The 20,213-nt window shown below is 39.5% G+C and overlaps 1 protein-coding gene across 2 annotated transcripts in view; it reads left to right on the forward strand.

The window, feature by feature from the left end:
- The window catches only part of LRP6 (LDL receptor related protein 6), a 136,232-nt gene that overhangs the window by 85,892 nt on the left and 30,127 nt on the right, over positions 1-20,213 (forward strand). For both annotated transcript variants that reach the window (XM_081083446.1, XM_081083447.1), the window contains exons 8-15: positions 4,569-4,785; positions 5,578-5,867; positions 7,505-7,731; positions 9,867-10,051; positions 10,688-11,014; positions 13,782-13,984; positions 16,835-17,046; positions 18,192-18,382. In XM_081083446.1, the coding sequence (XP_080939572.1) occupies positions 4,569-4,785; positions 5,578-5,867; positions 7,505-7,731; positions 9,867-10,051; positions 10,688-11,014; positions 13,782-13,984; positions 16,835-17,046; positions 18,192-18,382 (1,852 nt within the window). The remainder of the gene's footprint in view (positions 1-4,568; positions 4,786-5,577; positions 5,868-7,504; positions 7,732-9,866; positions 10,052-10,687; positions 11,015-13,781; positions 13,985-16,834; positions 17,047-18,191; positions 18,383-20,213) is intronic.

Here is a 20,213-nt window from a genome sequence, read left to right on the forward strand (position 1 = left end):
TGTCAAATGTTAAAAAGAGGCAAAGAACCCAAGAACTGAGAAAGTAGTCATTGACTGTTTTCAGTAGTTATTTAATCTGAAGCATAGATTGGAAGAGATTTGTAGGGAGTTAAGGGAATAAATGATAGGAGGTAGAAATAGCTGTTAGAGATCATATTCAAAGAATATGACAGTTAACACAGAATCATTCACCTTTTAAACAGTCTTCATAAAATGGGAGAGATTGTGTTGTGTTAAAGGCAGAAAAGAAGGACCTTATGGAGAAGGAAAACTTGAAGATCCTGGAAAGGAAGGAAGTAGTATTGGGAGAAAGTTCTTGTAAACGAGGTAGAGGAAGACACTAGAGTTAAGAGATGATTTCCATATTAGGACGAAGAGGCAAAAGTATAGAGTTTTGAAAATAAGCTTTTTCTAAAATAGGTTTTCTAAATTATATGTCTAATGAAGGAAAGATTTTGCACCCTGGTCAAAGTTTCCAAGCAGTAATAGATTGGGGCCAGAAATTCTTTCTCGGTGAGCACTGCCATTAGAAGGGATCAGGAATGTATCCCTTCTCCAAAAGTAGGCGTCAAATGCAGTTTTACATGGATTTATAATTTGAGCAAGAATTTCATTCATTCAAATGGTTAAGCTGTAGGATCTAATGATAAGAACTGTTATAGAAATTTTTGTTTCCATTTTTAGGAAGGCTTCTTGAGTGTCTTAGGAAACCACTCTTCTTTTAAAAATTATTTAACAAAAATTTATTGAGTTCTTTGCTAGGCCCTTTAATAGTTGTGGAAGGTGCATAAATGGATGAATTAAGGTTCCTGCTATTCTAGAGCTCACCTTTTCGATAGATATGTAAAAAAGTTATCTATCCTTTTTCTCTGCTTAGTCCGTTTACTCTTAAAAATCAAATTGATTTTAAGATATAACATAGACATCATAAAATATGTCCAGGAATGCTCTATAGCAAGAAAATATATGTGAAAAGTTTAAGCTCTTGTCTCAAATTAAAGAGAAATTATTAACTTTAAACAGTATTTAATGTAGGAGTTAGAGTAGTACTTAATTCTTTTTAACTATATTTATGACTTTTCTTTTTAATCCTCACCAGAAATTGTGCTTTTACTAATTTTAGGGAGGGAGGGGAAGAAGGGAGGGAGAGAGAAGGAGGGAGGGAGGGGAAGAAAGAGGGAGAGAGAAAGAGAGATCAATTGGTTGCCTCTCATATGCACCCCAGCACAGAGATCAAACCGGAAACCCAGGCATGTACCCTCACCAGAGTGTATGGAACAATGCTCCAACCAGCTGAGCCACCCAGCCAGGGCTATGCTTAATAACTTTAAAAAAACACTTATATGAATACAGATTTATACAGTTGGCTTAATATAAGTTCTGTTGTATCTGATATGAACAGATAAATATTCAACTAATATAATTTCTCATTCATCAGATATAAATCAGATATTTATTTATTTATTTATTTTAATTAAATCTTTATTGTTCAGATTATTACATTTGTTCCTCTTTTTTCCCCCCATAACTCCCCTCCTCCCAGTTCCTGCCCCACCCTCCGCCCTCACTCCCCACCCACTGTCCTCATCCATAGGTGCACGATTTTTGTCCAGTCTCTTCCCGCATCTCCCACACCCCTTTCCCCCCCAAGAATAGTCAGTCCATTCCCTTTCTATGTCCCTGATTCTATTATAACCACCAGTTCATTCTGTTCATCGGATTATTTATTCACTTGATTCTTAGATTCACTTGTTGATAGATGCATATTTGTTGTTCATAATTTGTATCTTTACCTTTTTCTTCCTCTTCCTCTTCTTAAAGGATACCTTTCAGCATTTCATATAATCCTGGTTTGGTGGTGATGAACTCCTTTAGCTTTTCCTTATCTGTGAAGCTCTTTATCTGACCTTCAATTCTGAATGATAGCTTTGCTGGATAAAGTAATCTTGGTTGTAGGTTCTTGGTATTCATCACTTTGAATATTTCTTGCCACTCCCTTCTGGCCTGCAAGGTTTCTGTTGAGAAATCAGCTGACAGTCGTATGGGTATTCCCTTGTAGGTAACTGAGTTTCTTTCTCTTGCTGTTTTTAAGATTCTCTCTTTATCTTTTGCTCTTGGCATTTTAATTATGATGTGTCTTGGTGTGGTCCTTTTTGGATTCCTTTTGTTTGGGGTTCTCTGCGCTTCTTGGACCTGTAAGTCCATTTCTTTCACCAGGTGAGGGAAGTTTTCTGTCATTATTTCTTCAAATAGGTTTTCAATATCTTGCTCTCTCTCATCTTCTGGCACCCCTATAATTCTGATGTTGGTACGCCTGAAGCTGTCCCAGAGGCTCCTTACACTATCTTCGCATTTTTGGATTCTTTTTTCATTTTGCTTTTCCGGTTGGGTGTTTTTTGCTTCCTCGCATTTCAAATCATTGACTTGATTCTTGTGCTCCTCTGTTCTGCTGTCAGGAGTCTGTATAATATTCTTTATTTCAGTCAGTGTATGCTTAATTTCTAGTTGGTTCCCCAATATAACATCGAGGGTCTTCATTAGTTTTCTTGTAGATCTCATTAAGTTTATCGGCGGCTTCTAAACAGTTCTTGAGAGACCTTAAAAGTGTGGTTCTGAACTCTAGATCTTCCATTGACAATTTTGTCCTGTTTCTTTGTCTCCGCATTTTGTTATGCTTCCTTGGTGCACCCCCTAGTGGTCTTTGTTCGTGGTCTTATAGTTAAATCTTGATTGTTGTAGCTAATTCCAGGGAGGGTTTGACCTCCAGGCCAAGTGGCTATGAGAATCAGCTGTGTCAGCAGTGAGAGAACTTCTGTCCTCTAGGGAGGTGCTAATCTAGCCTTTGCCTGAGGCTATCTGGCAAATGCCTCTGTGCAGGGCTTGGGCGGGGCGGGTCGCACAGGATCAACATGGTGGGCCGGAGAGAGCAGTGATGGCGGCTCTCAGTCCTGTCCCCAGGGGCTCTGCCTCTCTGAGTCCCAGCAATGGCTGCAAAGCTCGGAGAGAAAGCTGCACTCGCTCTGACCGAAGCCAGGCAGTCCCGCTGCTCCCGTTTGAGTCTGGGTCCCTAAAGACTCGCCTGGATCTGGAGCTCAGAGTCTGCGACTCCCTCCCGATTGAAAACGCCAACCGCGCCCTCCGCCGCCAGCCCGCTCCGCGCACTCCGCACCTCAGAATTTGACTTCAGCACTGCGCCTCCTCTGCGTGTCCGTATGCGTTTCTCTTTCCTCCTAGTTGTAGGACTTCCACTCAGCCAGCGTTCCAGTGGTTCTGGGTGATGTCCTTTCCGTCTTTTAGTTTCACTTTTGAAGTAGTTGTTCAAAGCAGCAAACTCCGGCCTTAACCTACGCCGCCATCTTGGTTCTCTATATCTAAATCAGATATTTATTGATAATTGCAAGTGAAAATACAGCACAGTTTTACTTGTTCAATTTTTAAGTACTTCATCTGTTTCTAAGGTTTGGCTGTTCTTAGAACGTTAGCAGGTGCTTTAAAATTTTTAGAGAGGAGAGATAAAGAACATCTAGTTGTCATTCCATCTAGGCAAATCACATTATTGGCTTACATGGAATATTTCTTACTAATTTTATATATAAAAAATTAATATGTTGTTTTTAAGATTGTATCTGATATTTTTTGTAGACAGGTTGGGGGGCAGATATTGATTACATATACATGTTTTTAGTACCATTATAACATTTCTGAAGACTAATTTGCATAAGATCACTTTAAATAGAAATGATCTCAGGGACTTGCAAGTTGGTGCTTTAGAAGACTTATTCCATCTTGTAGAAAGAAGCTGCTGCTGCAATATCAGAGACAGAACACCTTGATTACTTCTAGGGAAATTGCTGATATTTATGAGAGTATCAGAGTGTATTAATAATGTTAATTTTAAGTAAAAACAATGAAATAAAATATATACTAAGTGGAGTACTAAAAAATACTTCAGCTCCAGCTGTGTTTTCAAGTTGTGTGAACTGATATGAATGTTTCCTTAGATGTAAAAAAAGCAAAATTCTCAGGATAAAATGTTCTAAAACAGATCCTATATAATAAAGAGCTAATATGCTAATTAAACTGGACTGCAGAACGACTATCCGGAACGACCTTCCAGAACAACCAGTGGGTGGGGCGGGGGGGGGGGCATGTGGGGCAGCTGGGGCTGCGAAGGCCTACTTTTGCACAAATTTCATGCATTGGGCCTCTAGTATGCAATAAGATAATGTATGGGAAGGTACATTATAATTTGAAAACAAGGTACAAGCAAACTTAAAGTGATGATATAGTATTTTTAATTTTTACATAATCATTTAATAGAAGAGCTAATATTGCCAAATTTTTTAGAAGGAAGGGTAATAAGAGATTGGAGAAATAGAGATAAAATATGAGCTTATATTGAATATTTGAAACCACCCTCATTAAACAGCATTTTGTCATTTTGTGAAAGCATTGTAATAAGGATAAATAAGATGACACTTTTGGATTTTGATGTAACAGAAAGTTATATTGGTCATTTTTACATACATTTGAAGAATAAGTATACATCTTTTTCCCTTCACTTGAAGGTTATGAATACTGATGGCACTGGGAGACGAGTACTAGTGGAAGACAAAATTCCTCACATTTTTGGGTTTACTTTGTTGGGTGACTATGTTTACTGGACTGACTGGCAGAGGCGGAGCATCGAAAGAGTACACAAACGAAGTGCAGAGAGGGAAATCATCATAGATCAGCTCCCTGACCTCATGGGCCTAAAGGCCACAAATGTTCATCGAATCATTGGTAAGTTCTTCCCAAGATCTCTTAGAGGTGGATGCCAGAAATGAATAAAGATGGAGATAGGGAGCAGTTTATAAAGCAGCATTGTGAATTGTTGATGTTTTGAGGAAATATAGAAATCAGTAAAACTTTAAACCGCCCCTCCCTTTTTTTTTTTTTTTTTTACCAGGAAAGGTTTTTTTAAATGTTGGCTTACTACTCTGGTCATATAGTTTGAATTGAAGGGTGCTCGTACACACACAAATACACACACACACACACACACACACCCCATCAAAAGAATTCAATCCTATTGTATGAATAATGTAGCTTATTATTGTAATCTTACTGTGGGTACAGAGGAAAGCATTTTGCAATACTTTAATTCCCAATTGATTAGCAAGTGAGTTTTGTTTGAACTGCTCCATTTCCGACCTTGGCCAGTTCACCCCTCCTCAGGCCCTCACTCCTGGAAGGTCACCACATTGATGCCAACTTTGTGCAGACACTTGAATGGCATAGCATATACTGTACTTCAATATGCTACAGCTAAGAACTCCTGGTCTCTAGTGATTCTCCTGGCTTGGCCTACCGAGTAACTGGGGCCACAGTTTGCAACACTGCATTAGGCCTTTTATTCACTGTCTGTGCTCATAGTGCTTGTTGGTGAGATTAGAATTGAAACTGTAGATTTGGGAGCAGATATAATCATAAGTCTCTGCAAACCAAAAGCTCAGTCATTTTAAAGTAACAATGTGTTGATGGTGTCAATGTGTGTGTCCTTCTGTGCCCTTTTATAATTAATTTATCTTTTAGGTTCCAATCCCTGTGCTGATGAAAATGGGGGATGTAGCCATCTTTGCCTCTATAGACCTCAGGGCCTTCGCTGTGCCTGTCCCATTGGCTTTGAACTCATCAGTGACATGAAGACCTGCATTGTCCCAGAGGCTTTCCTTTTGTTTTCTCGGAGAGCAGATATCAGGCGAATTTCTTTGGAAACTAACAATAATAATGTGGCCATTCCACTCACTGGTGTCAAAGAAGCTTCTGCTTTGGATTTTGATGTGACAGACAACCGAATTTACTGGACTGATATATCACTCAAGGTTAGCAAAAGAAGTGGAATGTTAAAACGGGACTAAAAAGGAGAGCTGATAGAATTTCTGAGTCTTCATTCTGTGATCGATCAATCTCCCTCATTGCTTAATAGGCAGGCAAAGTTCAGTAAAACCTTAAACTTTTAAAGGAAGCCAAGGGAAAGGCCCATTGAGTATTTAATTTACTGCCTTTCAATAGAAGATATGTTGCTTAAGCATCTAAATCTGTAAGACATAATCTACAGACATAATTGTTCTACTATGTTCCCTTTGAAGATAATGAGTGACTTTTAGAGAGTAAGCAATTGCATGTTTCACATAAATGGCATATAGAGACTTAATTTATTTTCAACAAAATTTTGGAACCTGACTGAGGTAGAAAATGCCAGTTATGAGTTATAGCACAACTTTAGTTTCTTTTTCCTGGAATAAACATTGAAAAGCATACTGAGTCAAAAAGGAGTTCTCAGAAAATCTGGAGAATAATGTTTTCTTCCAGATTGTTTTGGGCTTGTTTCACATAATTTGAGTAAAATTTTGTCTAACATGCAAAATCATGGCATTTTGGAGCAAGAGTAAGATTCTTTTTTTAAAAAGAAAATTTTATTATTGAAAGTATTTCTTGTCTCCTTTTCCCCACATTGACCTCTCTCCACCCGCTCCCGCCTCCCCCCCTCCCCCACAGAGTAGGATTCTGATGATATTCTTTAAAGTCTATTAAATGAGTGAATAAGTGAAATAAATAAATAAATCTTGGCTTTTACTGTGATTTTCTGTTTCCTCATCTTGTAAATAGAGATGAGCCCTATCTTGCAGGGCTGTTGTGAGGATTAACTGAGAAAATTTATGTACATAAAGTACTTAGGATAGTGCCTAGCAGCTGTTATTAATAGTTTGACTTAGATTGTTTTAAATTTTAGGGAATTCAAAGCTGCATTTTATTTATTATTATTATTATCATTATTATTATTATTTTAATCCTCACCTGAGGATAGGTTTTTATTGATTTTTAGAGGGGAAGGGAGAATAAGAGAAAAAAAGAAACATTGATCTGAGAGAGAAACATCAATTGGTTGCCTCCCGTATGCACTCTGATCGGGGATCGAACCCACAACCTAGGTATGTGCCCTTACCAGGAATCAAACCCAAGTCCTTCTGGTGTACGGGACAGTATTCCAACCAACCAACTGCACTACCCAGCCAGGGCAGTATTATGTGTTTTATAAGGTATAAGTTTATTGAAATCTTATCAGATTGACACAGTGACATGGCATACTTTCAAGCACCTTTAAAAAGTTGATTACCAGTGAAGAGTTTACAACATTCTGTTCACATTTTTTTCACTTGATTAATAAATTTTAAAAGAAAAGTCATTCCACTGTCTTACTAGAATAACTTTTTGGTCCTTAAGAACCTCAAAAATTTCTCCCTGAATTGGCAATAAAACTTGAGTTCACATTTGCATTTATTAGAACTTGATATAATTTCTTTCCTGTATTAAGAAACTGTATTAAGAAATTATATTAAGAAACTGTATCTCTGGCTCTTCTGGATCCTCCCACCCAACAAAACCCAAATCAAACATTCTTTTTCCAAGTGTTTTGTACTTAAGCCATTTGACTTTGTTGTTAATCTTATTTTTGCAGACCATCAGCAGAGCCTTTATGAATGGCAGTGCATTGGAACATGTGGTGGAATTTGGCTTAGATTATCCGGAAGGCATGGCAGTAGACTGGCTTGGGAAGAACTTGTACTGGGCAGACACAGGAACAAATCGAATTGAAGCATCGAAGTTGGATGGGCAGCACCGACAAGTTTTGGTGTGGAAAGACCTGGACAGTCCCAGAGCTCTAGCGTTGGACCCTGCTGAAGGGTAAACAGCTTTATGTATGCATTCTTTGCAGCTACATTGTACATGGCCTACTACATGAGTTATGTTCTTCTTTGTTAATCCTCACCCAAGAATATGTTTCCATTGACTTTAGAGAGAGAGGGAGGTAAGGAGTGTGAGAGAGGAAGAGACAGATAGAGACAGAGAGAGGTAATGATGTGACCTTGGGGTTGAACCTACAACCTTTTTGGTGCATAGGATGATGTCCAACCAACTGAGCCATCTGGCCAGGGCATGGGTTATGTTCTTGATGTTTTAATTCTTATTAGGAATCTGACGACTAAACTATATAGATAGGCTTTATTTTAAAACCGTTAGCTGACATTTCACTGATTTAGAATTAATAATTATGAGCTAAATTTTACTTTTGTCATTATGAACATTTGATGAAGAATGAATAGTGAAATGGATTATTAATTAAATATTACTGCTTGTATTTATATACTAAATAAACAGCCTTCATAAAGACAGCAAGTCTGTATTTTCTTGCATCCCCTCCAAATTATACCAGATTCCAAACCTATTAAAGTAAATTCTCTGAAATAAATGTTACGTGCAAAGAAATGACTGCATTTAAAAAAGCTCCATTTTAGAATATTCATTCAAGAGGACAACTATTTTGATCATTATTTATAAGCTTGAAGAAACTTTGTTATTAAACAGTTAACTGGTTTTGTGAATTGTTGAGCCTCTATTTATTTATAAAGTGATGCTTTCCAAGAGTAGAGGATCCTGCATGATTTAGAAAAATTTAAAAAGCCAGCAGCTAAGAGATATAAAAGTTGAAGAGTAATTTTACTTTTAAAAGCAGAAGTTAATGTGAACATACAAGAATATTTTACCATATCTACAATTAAAAATAGTTTCCCTGAATCACATTAATTCCATGATGAGCTTGTTAGCCATACCAAAGACAGTTTCTCTGTGCTGACATGTTATGGTTGGATTATGGTGATCTTTTACTTTAATAGCTTCAGTTACCAGACAGATAAATTTAGTAGTTGGGACTAAGAACTCTACTTTATGTGGCTGTTGGCAACTGTGAAATTTCTCTCACAGTTGTTTCTCTCTGGCTCTTGTGGTGTGCACGTGCCTGTCAGTAGACAAGTACAGATGCAAACAAAGCCCAAGACCAACTTTACTTTTCAGAAAAGCATTGCTACCAAGTCAGCCATCAGCTGACAGGCTCCTGAGTACATGTCTGTCCTCAGGTATGCTCAGGTATGTGATGAGAGTTGGCATGTGGAGTGCTTTTCTAGTCCCAGTATTCAGAATGTTTTGCAACTAACACCTTACTAGTTTTAGTTGAAAGGGCATTTGGCTAAAGAACTGGGTATAGTTCTAGCTCTATCATGTGACTGGCTTGAAGACATTGGACAAATTGTTCACATTTCTTTCAGTGCTTTGGCCTCCTCATAAGAAAAAGCCCATATAGTACTGTGGAGCTGCTGTAAGGTTAATATGAAAAACTTGAAAAAGTGAAATAAAAGCAAAAGCATATTCTAAAATTTCACAAGGATTATAGTTCCAGTGTTCAATGCCAGATGACATATTAAGGAGTGATTCATTGCTCTTATACATATAGTATGTTCCATTCTTTTTTAACTTCAGTTTAAAGCTATTAATTTGTATTTTTTATATACTTCTGCATCTTGTTTTCGGGGAGAGATTATAGAAGTCAAAAAGTAAGTTTAAAAATTTAAAAACTCAAATTAGTTGTATTCAGAAATACGTAAAGATATATTGTTTAGAACTGAACCAGATTTGGAGACCAGAGCTTTAATTCTTCTTATCTTCTTGAATATTAGTTTTATAAATACAAGTGTTGCAATAAGGAAATCACTGGTTTGTTTCCAATCCCTAGGTTTTGGATGGAAAAGATTCATTGGAAAAACTAAGGAAAGCTGACTCATTTCCTTTTTAGGATATAAGAAAAAAATACTTAGCTGAGGGTGCCAAAATAATTGAAAAATTATAGCAATGATTTTGTTTTGCCAATTTCCTTGATTTAATGTATATTTTTTTAAAAAAATTATTTAGTTAACTGTGCATGAATGTAGCTCTTTCTCCCAAGTAATCAAAAGTGAAATTATAAATATCCATTATTTTGAATTTAGGTTTATGTATTGGACTGAATGGGGTGGAAAACCTAAGATAGACAGAGCTGCCATGGATGGAAGTGAACGTACTACATTAGTTCCAAACGTGGGGCGTGCAAATGGCCTAACTATCGATTATGCTAAAAGGAGGCTCTACTGGACAGACCTGGACACCAACTTAATAGAATCTTCAAATATGCTGGGTAAGTTCTGCTTCTTTTTATTCAAACAGATAATAGTAGATTGTTCTTTCTATGCAAAAATCAGAAAGGTTGCTATTACCATTGGTTATGTTCTGTTAATAAAATTTCACATGAATGTCTAGATTCTTCCTCTGGCTGGCATTGTATTCCATTTATTATTATAACAGTGGGCTAGATACCTGGATTCACATCTCTTTATTTTGTGGAAATTTAATTATTGTTGTACTTATAATGGAATTTATAACCCCCTAGATATTCCTGAAGTGACTTTTTGTACCAGTAAAATACAGTATATGCATTTCCATCTTATTATGGAATGAAGAAGAAAAATTGAACTATGGGCCCTTTTGGAGAGAAAATAAGACCACAGTCAAAATAGACCATTTACAAGAGTTTAAACAAACTCAGTGATTTATAGCAAGAATATAAGTTTGAGGCATGGGGTCAGGCTGCTGATGGATTGATTTCAGAGAACTGGTCTGGTTTTAGAATTGCTTTTAAATGAATTGTTCTATTTTAAATTGCTAACAAATGTTTGTTTTAATGTTGAAATTTGGAGGATGGGGCAATGAGACTCATATTCTTAGAAAATTCATCCCTCTGCTTTTCCCTTTTCTACTTCCTTTCTGAAAATAGGACTCAACCGTGAAGTTATAGCAGATGACTTGCCTCATCCTTTTGGCTTAACTCAGTACCAAGATTACATCTACTGGACGGATTGGAGCCGACGCAGCATTGAGCGTGCCAACAAAACTAGTGGCCAAAACCGCACCATCATTCAGGGCCATTTGGATTATGTGATGGACATCCTCGTCTTTCACTCCTCTCGGCAGGCAGGCTGGAATGAGTGTGCTTCCAGCAATGGGCACTGCTCCCACCTCTGCTTGGCTGTGCCAGTTGGAGGTTTTGTTTGTGGATGTCCTGCCCACTACTCTCTTAATGCCGACAACAGGACTTGTAGTGGTAAGCTGCATTTCTCCAAAGCAAACTAGAAATAGAGGAAAAAGAAGGACTTTGAAAACATTGCGGTTCATGTTCTTTCTAGAGTAAAAACTTGCAGAAGTCCAGAGCTAGTGATTTGTTTAATAAAAGGGAAGGACTAGAGATGGAAATAATGCATGTTTTTGTTACTACTTATTTGATGATAGCTAGTTGATATTATGGGATAATAGATGTTGTAGAAAAATTAAATCTTTTACCCTTGAGCATTCAATATTTAGTGTAGAATTTGCATAGCTTCATTGAGAGAGACAATCATACATATTTGCTATACATAATTAATTCATATTTATTCATTACAAAGAAAGAGAAGAGCAGTACAAATGTTGTACTATTAGAGGATCTCTAAAATACAATCACTTTGTCCTTTGAAGTTCATAGAATAGGCTAAAGATAAAAAAATTTAAGAGTATAAAAGGTCAGGTAGAAAATGCATACGAGTAAATTTAGTCAGTATGAAACAGCAGAACATAGCTGGGAGACTAGAGCACATGCTCTGAACATAGTGGGTGGTTGCTACTTAACTCTAACTTTTATTTTTATTTTTGGCTATATCATCTCCTGATTGTAAATGAAATAAGGTAGTGCATATTAAATACACACACACTGCATAGGACGGTACAAACTGCATAGGATATTAAATAAACACACACACTGCAAACAACAATAAAACACAGTGTTTGGTAATGCTGGAAGACGGACTGGAGTGGTGGCAGTGGAGATGGAGAGAAGCTGATGGAATTAAGGTGTATTTTGAAGCTAGAATGAACAGACCTTGTTAATGGGTTGTATGTGGGGGAGAAGTAAAGGGAGGAAGTAACAGTGATTATTTGATTCATGGTTTGATCAGTTAAGTAGATAGTAGATGAGGAAGTATGAAGAGGAAAGTTAGTTTTCAGGAAGAAATAAAATTAATTTTAGGCAGGTTAATATTGATATTTCTATGGGGTATTGCAGTAGAAAAACGAAATAAGTTAGGAGAAGATCCCAGAGCTCAGAGAAGAGAGATGAGGTTGGACAGATAATGAACCAATTAAGTAATCTTTATCATGGGTTAGATGGAGATACATGTTTTGGAAAAATATGGAGAAAGGATGGAGAGGAGGATTGCAAAGTTAAATAGGGTGATTAGAGAAGTCACTACTGAAGAAGTGACATTATGTCATGACCTGAAGGAGGTGAGGAAATGAGCTATGTGGATATCTGGGGTAAAACCTATCAAGCAAAAAAGGGACAGCAAATGCAAAGGACCAAGGGGAGAACATGTTTGACATGTTAGAGGAACACCTAGGAGGCCAGTGTTGTTGGCCTCCTAGAATGAATGAATAAGTAGATTAGGTCAGAGGAAACAGGAAACCAAATTGTGTAATCCCTTGTTCAGTACTGAAGTGGCTGGCTTTTATGACAACTTTGTGCAAATTGGGGAAAGGTGTTTTCTCTGGGCAGATGGAGCTGTGCCACTGCATGGCTTGGATGATGAAGTATGGATTGGACTTCAGTCCCAACTCCATGCCTTGAGCACAGTGCACAAATGACACAGTCAGACGTGGTGAGCTGGGCCTTGTAGATTACGCTGTCTTCAAACATGTGCAATGCCTCCCTTTAAACTACAGGTGAACACTTGTGCCTTCAACAGAGAACTAAAAAGCTCCCTTCTGCTTACACCTCATCCTTCAACTTCTGCATGTTGGCTCTTTTCATTGTGGGAGTGTAAAACTCAGACAGCCTGAGAGGATAATTTTTAAAGCACTATTCTCCAGGAGATGAGGTGGTTAGAGGTTGCATAAATTAGTATGGATTTAGGTTTACAAAATTGCATATTCTTTGTTACTTTAAGCACTGAAAGACTTGTAAGTGAAAACATCAGCTTTCTCTTAGAAATATTAAGCCAGTTAATTATAATTGCTAATGTTAACTTTAGACTTTTTGAAACAAGCATTTATTTGGAGCCATGTTTGGCTTTGTCTTAATTCACATTTCTAGAACACCTAATTGTAGAATCTTATTGAAGGCTAAAACTTGATTCAAAAGAAATAGTACTCAGTAAAATATACTAGGAGCCAAGTATATATTTGATACTGTTTCCCAGTCAGGAAAAGTTGGCAACTAAAATTATGGGGTCTTTCTTCTAAGTCTCAATGTATGTCTTAGTATAGGTGATGCTTACTGTGTTGGAAACTTACAATTTAGAACTTTTTTTTCCTTGCTTTACAAGAAAGTAGTACTGCCAAAACACAATTCTTTAAATTAAAAAGGATGCGAGACTTGTGAGCTACTCTGTTGAAGCTTGTGTTCTTACTACTTAAGACACAGGTTCTACTAAAATTGCTAAAAGTTGTTAAATCAATATGTGATGGACTCCAGATAATGGAGAGTGCCACTGGGATCATTGGAATATGTTCTAAATCTTCTAAGCCAAGTGTGGACTTTTATATCTTTGTCAAATGCTTCACTGAACTCAAGTCTCTTATGATACCACTGTGGACAAAATAGGAAAAAATTGGCTAGGTGGCTATGTCATTGAGTAAATTATAACTGGTTTGGGAATAAGAATGCTGATTAGTGTCACTCTGAAGAGGGTTTCTGGGGACATACCAAAGGGTTTTGTCCTCATTTTTACCTCTTCAACATTTATGTGTGTTTTGTTTGAGATATAGCTACAGGCTGATCAAATCTTTAAGTGATACAGGACTTAGTCTGTGTTTCAGATTTGCTCTTTTCTTTCTTGAAGCTCCAACTACTTTCCTGCTCTTCAGTCAGAAGAGCGCCATCAACCGCATGGTAATTGATGAACAGCAGAGTCCCGACATCATCCTTCCTATCCACAGCCTTCGGAACGTCCGGGCCATTGACTATGACCCACTGGACAAACAACTGTATTGGATTGATTCACGACAAAACATGATCCGAAAAGCACAAGAAGATGGAAGCCAGGTAATTCAAGGCTCAGTACAAAAACCATTTTTTTTTCCCCATCTAGTAATTGGACTAGCCAATCATCTTATTTTATTTGTATTGACTCTGCACGTGCGTGCGTGTTTGTGTGTGTGTGTGTGCGTGCGCACGCATGAAACAAATTCTGGACTGAGCAGCTTTTCCCACTTCTAATGATCTTTGAGTATACAATTTTTGATAATGCTATTGGAATGAAAATTATATTTGGATAACTTACCCTCATATATTGGTAATGACTTAGTCACTGCCACCCATATTCATTTATGTAGTTTTTTCGTTCATTATGGTTCCATCTACATGGAGTCTTGGAAGCTTCAAAATCATAAAGACTTTGGTTCTGATCGCAGGTCTGTTACTCGCTAGGATTACTATGAAGTTTTTAGATGAATGGAATGTAAAGCACATAGCCCATTAGCTATTACATGATAGGGACTTAATAAATAATGGTTCTGTTACTAGTTTATTCTTACTTAAAAGGTTCAAAGAGAAAACACATAGTACAACCTCATAACAGTTAAAATAGCTAGGATATGTTATCCAATTTTGTTTTGGTAAATATTTGGTGACTGTGGAATGGGAATGAAAACATTATCAATAAATCTTACCTATATTTAGATACAAGTCATGGTTTACATACCACTGCCCATACTTTTTTGCTTTCTTTTTATGACCAAGCAATATTAGACTAGGATTACTATAAATAATTATAGTCATCTTCCTCATAGAAGTGAAGTTAATTTTGATTTTGAACGTGTTAAAATTTAGGGAGATTTTTACGTGGCTTATCTCACACAAAAGAGCAAGTGATAACGTAACGATGGCGGCTGAGGGATCATTTAGAGGTATAGTTATAGTGGTTTATGGCATATGTACTTTAGTCTATGTAGGCCAGTTCTAACAGGCTGATAACTAGTAGAGAGAAATTATAGGTGTTATTATATATAGCCAAGGACATGGTAAATAAATGAGAGAGCCTCATTACAGAATGTTACCTCAGAGATGCCAAGTAAATAAAATAAAATTTATTCAGATAAAACAGGTGAAAAAGGCTCTCATTTTGCTTGGCTTTGTATAAAAGAAACTGCAGGCACAGTACACAAAAATTTGTGCACTCAGTGGGGTCCCTCAGCCTGGCCTGTGCCCTCTCGCAGTCTGGGACCCCTCGGGGGATGACCACCTGCTGGCTTAGGCACACTCCCCAGGGGATTGGGCCTAAGCTGGCAGACATCCCTCTGGCAGCCCGGGATGTCCTCTTGCCAGTGGGGAGCAGGCCTAAGCTGCAATTGGACATCCTTAGCGCTGCTGAGGAGGCAGGAGAGACTCCCACCACCACCGCTGTACTGGCAGCCGTCAGCCTCGCTTGTGGCTGAGCAGAGCTCCCCCTGTGGGAGCGCACTGACCATCAGGGGGCAGCTCCTGCATTGAGCGTCTGCCCCCTGGTGGTCAGTGTGTGTCATAGTGATCAGTCATTCCCAGTCATTCTGCTGTTAGGGTCAATTTGCATATTACCCTTTTATTATATAGGATCGAGGCCTGGTGCATGGGGCTGGCTGGTTTGCCCTGAAGGGTGTCCCGGATCAGGGTGGGGGTCCCGCTGGGGTGCCTGGCCAGTCTCGTGAGGGGCTGAGGGCCGTTTTCAGACATGCCACACCCCCTTCAGGATGGGGGTCCCCGCTGGAGTGCCTGGCCATCCTGGGTGAGGGGCTGATGGCTGTTTGCAGGCTGGCTACAGCCCCTTCAGTGTGAGGGTCCCCATTGGGGTGCTTAGCCAGCCTGGGTGAGGGGCTGAGGGCTGTTTGTAGGCTGGCCACAGCCCCTTCCGGGTTGGGGGTCCTGCTGGGGTGCCTGGCCAGCCTGGGTGAGGGACTGATGGCTATTTGCAGGCTGGCTAGGGCCCCCAGCCACCCAAGCTCCCAGTGGAGGCTGGCTGGAAGCAGGTATCTGGGATTTATTTACCTTCTATAATTGAAATTCTGTTGCCTTGAGCAGAGGCCGCAGTGGGCAGGCGGGAAGCTTGGCTTCCTACATCGCCGGGGCAACCAAGCCTCCTGCTTGCTCCAGCTCCGTGGCTGCCCACTGCCATCTTGGTTGGGTTGATTTGCATATAGTCGCTCTGATTGGCTGGTGGGTGTGGCTTGGGGGTAGCAGAGGTACGGTCAGTTTGCATGTTTCTCTTCTATTAGATTAGATACTTTTGGTGGGGGGGGGGCTAGGTTTAAGGATTAGAGACAGACATGATTGATAGCTGTGGTTTATGGCCCCAATTGCTGTTGTCTCTAGAGCAGAGTTTGTCAGCTTTGGCACAGTTGATGCTTTGGCTGGATAACTCTGTTATGGAGGACTGACCTGTACATTGTAGGCTATTTACCAGCCTCTACCCACTAGATGCTATCTGTACCTCCCATAGGCATAATAATAAAAAATGTCTCCAAACATTGCCAGGTGCCCTGGTTTAGGCATTTGCAAATGCAGAGTTGCCCCTTGTAGAGAACTATTGCTTTTGAGATATTTCTAGCGGTGATTGTAGCAGGGTTGTCTGTAAAAGAGAGTGCCACCTTCTCACGCTCATCTCTAATCAGTGCACTATATCAGGTTCTTAGAGCCACTGATATGGCCTTAGCTCACTCTTCTGCCCCATGTCATAATAACCAAATGAAATGCATGTTAACAAAGAAGCACATTACTCATAAAAAATATTAGTAAGAAATGTCCCTTGAGACTTCCTTCTCAGATGAGTGACTACATCAATGTAAGCATTGTTGAGTGATCACCTCAGGGCTTCTGGTTTGGAGCTTAATTTTCTATGTGTGTGTTTTTTTCTTTCCCTAGGGCTTTACTGTGGTTGTGAGCTCAGTTCCGAATCAGAACCTAGAAATACAACCTTATGACCTTAGCATTGATATTTATAGCCGGTACATCTACTGGACTTGTGAGGCCACCAACGTCATTACTGTAACAAGACTAGATGGGAGATCAATTGGAGTGGTGCTAAAAGGCGAGCAAGACAGACCTCGAGCCATTGTGGTAAACCCAGAGAAAGGGTATGTTACTAAATACCATTAAGATGTCTTGGCATCTGAGACCCTCATCAGCCTTCCTTTTCAGTCTTTAGTTATTTATCTTCAAGTGTCCTGTGTTCCAGTGAAAAACTTGACATTCTCTGTCTGTTGGCCCCTGCATTTCTTGCTTTCTCTGATTTTACTGCCTATAATTTTCTTTCTTAGTCACTATTGCTTTAATTCTAACTTATGCCTATATTTCCACGACCATTTGAACTGCAACATCATCCATGAAGTTCTCCTTGATTTACCCCACCCCTAGCAAGATGTGATTTTTCCTCTCTCCCAAATATCTATGCCTATCTAGTCTTACCTAGTCCTTTCCGATTGACCTTACAACTTTTGTTTTCAGTCTTACATTTCCTACTAGAATGTAGGTTTCTTTATGCCAAGCACTAATATCTTCTTTCATTTAATACAGAGCTTTGCATTTAGTAAATAATAAGTTTATGCATCTGAATAAATAATAAGGAATTCAGCAGGGAAAGTAGCTGACTTCAAAAGAGTTATAGGAAAAAATATAAATACAAGGAATGATTCTTGCCCTAACCGGTTTGGCTCAGTGGATAGAGCGTCGGCCTGCAGACTGAAAGGTCCCAGGTTCGATTCCGGTCAAGGGCATGTACCTTGGTTGCAGCACATCCCCTGTAGGAGGTGTGCAGGAGGCAGCTGATCGATGTTTCTCTCTCATCGATGTTTCTAACTTTCTATCCCTCTCCCTTGCTCTCTGTAAAAAAATCAATAAAGTATATTAAAAAAAAAAGATGATTCTTATGACCTCTTTTTAGTTATTAAATGGACTAGTTAGGGAAGGATTTTAAAATTTTGTGTCCAGGTCTCTGGTTTTATTTTATTGTAGTATTTCAAAAGTGTAGGTGTGCCTGTGCCCTAACACCTTGTTTTATTAATCCATAAAAGTTAGCTCCCACAGAAATTATTATGTGTACCCTTTGTTACTATTACTGAAAGTAGTAAAAATATCTCATGGCATTTTAAAAAATATTCTGAAACATTTCAAAATAAGATTTTATAATATTCTAGCTCTTTTTGTTGTAATCAGTAAGAATATTCTCATTTTGTATGATTTCTTATTCTGATAAACTCATTGTTTCCTCCCTTTTCTTCAGGTATATGTATTTTACCAATCTTCAGGAAAGGTCTCCAAAAATTGAAAGAGCTGCTTTGGATGGAACAGAACGGGAGGTTCTATTTTTTAGTGGCTTAAGTAAACCAATTGCTTTAGCCCTTGATAGCAGATTGGGCAAGCTCTTTTGGGCTGATTCAGATCTCCGGCGAATTGAAAGCAGTGATCTCTCAGGTACCCAAGAAATATGTTTCCTTATTTTGATTTTAGTTATTGAGATGATTCATCAGCATTTGTATTTTTTTCCACTGTATTATTTTTGTGTACGTTTTCTTTATAGTTTTATTCACCAAAAGTAGTCAGCATCAAGTTGGTTGGGAAGCACTTTTTTCTTCAACCATCATATGATTACTCTCTCTTATCTAATAACTTGCCAGCATTTTTCATTTGGGCTCTGTAAGTAATACATTTCTAATGCATCTCTTCTTCTTTTCTAGTTCTGCTCTAGTTTATGTTAACATTATCTCTGTCCTGAATTCTGACATATGATTAGTCTCCTCCCTGCTGATCCCCCGCCTCTGAGATTTATATGCTATTAGTGGCCTGGTGCATGGATTCATGCACGTTGAAAGGAAATTAATTAGAAGGTGGCATCACCCAAGAACTGCTGCTGCCAAGTCACTGCAGCTCCTGCGTTGAGCGTCTGACCCCTGGTGGTCAGTGCGCATCATACCTACCAGACGGTTGCTTAGCCTTTTATATATATAGATTTCTAGATTAATTTTTTGAAGTGTGGTTTCTAATCATCTCACTCCTGTGCTAAAAAAGAAATCTTCAGGGTAGTCTCATAGCCTGAAGGAAAAAAAGTCTAGTTGTACATTAAGTTGGTATTCACCTTTCATAAATTCATCAGCATATTCAAATAATCTTTACATTCCTGGTGTTTTGCGACTAAAATCATTTGTCTTTCTCATTTCTCTGCAGTCCTCTATCTATACTCATAGTTACTTCTCCTCCCCACAAATATTCTGTGTGGACTTACAAGTGACCATGAGTATTAAATGAAAATGGTTCACTATTTATGTCTATCAGAGTGGCAAAAATATGTTAAAGTTGATTAACACTAGAGGCCTGGTGCACAAAAATTTGTGCACTCAGGGGGTCCCTCAGCCCGGCCTGTGCCCTCTCGCAGTCTGGAACCCCTTGGGAGATGATCACCTGCTGGCTTAGGCCCGCTCCCTGGGGGATCGGGCCTCAGCTGGCAGTCAGACATCCCTCTGGCAGCCCGGCAGCCCTCGGGGGATGTCCATTTGCCAGTGGGGAGCAGGCCTAAGCTGCAATCGGACATCCTTAGCGCTGCTGAGGAGGCAGGAGAGACTCCCACCACCACCGCTGTACTGGCAGCCATGAGCCTGGCTTGTGGCTGAGCAGAGCTCCCCCTGTGGGAGTGCACTGACCACCAGGGGGCAGCTCCTGCATTGAGTGTCTGCCCCTTGGTGGTCAGTGTGTGTCATAGTGACCAGTCATTTCCAGTCGTTCTGCTATTAGGGTCAATTTGCATATTACCCTTTTATTATATAGGAGTGCCTGGCCAGCCTGGGTGAGTGGCTGTTGGCTGTTTTCAGACTGGCCACACCCACTCAGGGTGGGAGGATCCTGCTGGGGTGCCTGGCCAGCCTGGGTGAGTGACTGATGGCAGTTTGAAGGCTGGCCAAGCCCCCCAGCAGGGACCCTCATCCCATGAGTGTGTGGCCAGCCTGGGTGAGTGGCTGATGGCTGTTTGAAGGCTGTCCACAGCCCCTTCAGGGTAGGGGTCCCCCCTGGGGTACCTGGCCAGTCTGTGTGAGGGGCTGATTGCTGTTTGCCGGCTGGCCAAGCCCCCCAGCAGGAACCCTCACCCCATGAGTGTGTGGCTGACCTGGGTGAGGGGCTGATGGCTGTTTGCAGGCTGGCCACAACCCCCAGCCACCCAGGTTTTCAATTGTAGCTGGCTGGAAGCAGGTATCTGGGATTTATTTTTCTTCTATAATTGAAACTTTGTTGCCATGAGTGGAAGCCTCAGCCG

The sequence above is a fragment of the Myotis nattereri genome, assembly GCF_964212035.1.
Source record: "Myotis nattereri genome assembly, chromosome: 2".
Classification (NCBI taxonomy): domain Eukaryota; kingdom Metazoa; phylum Chordata; class Mammalia; order Chiroptera; family Vespertilionidae; genus Myotis; species Myotis nattereri.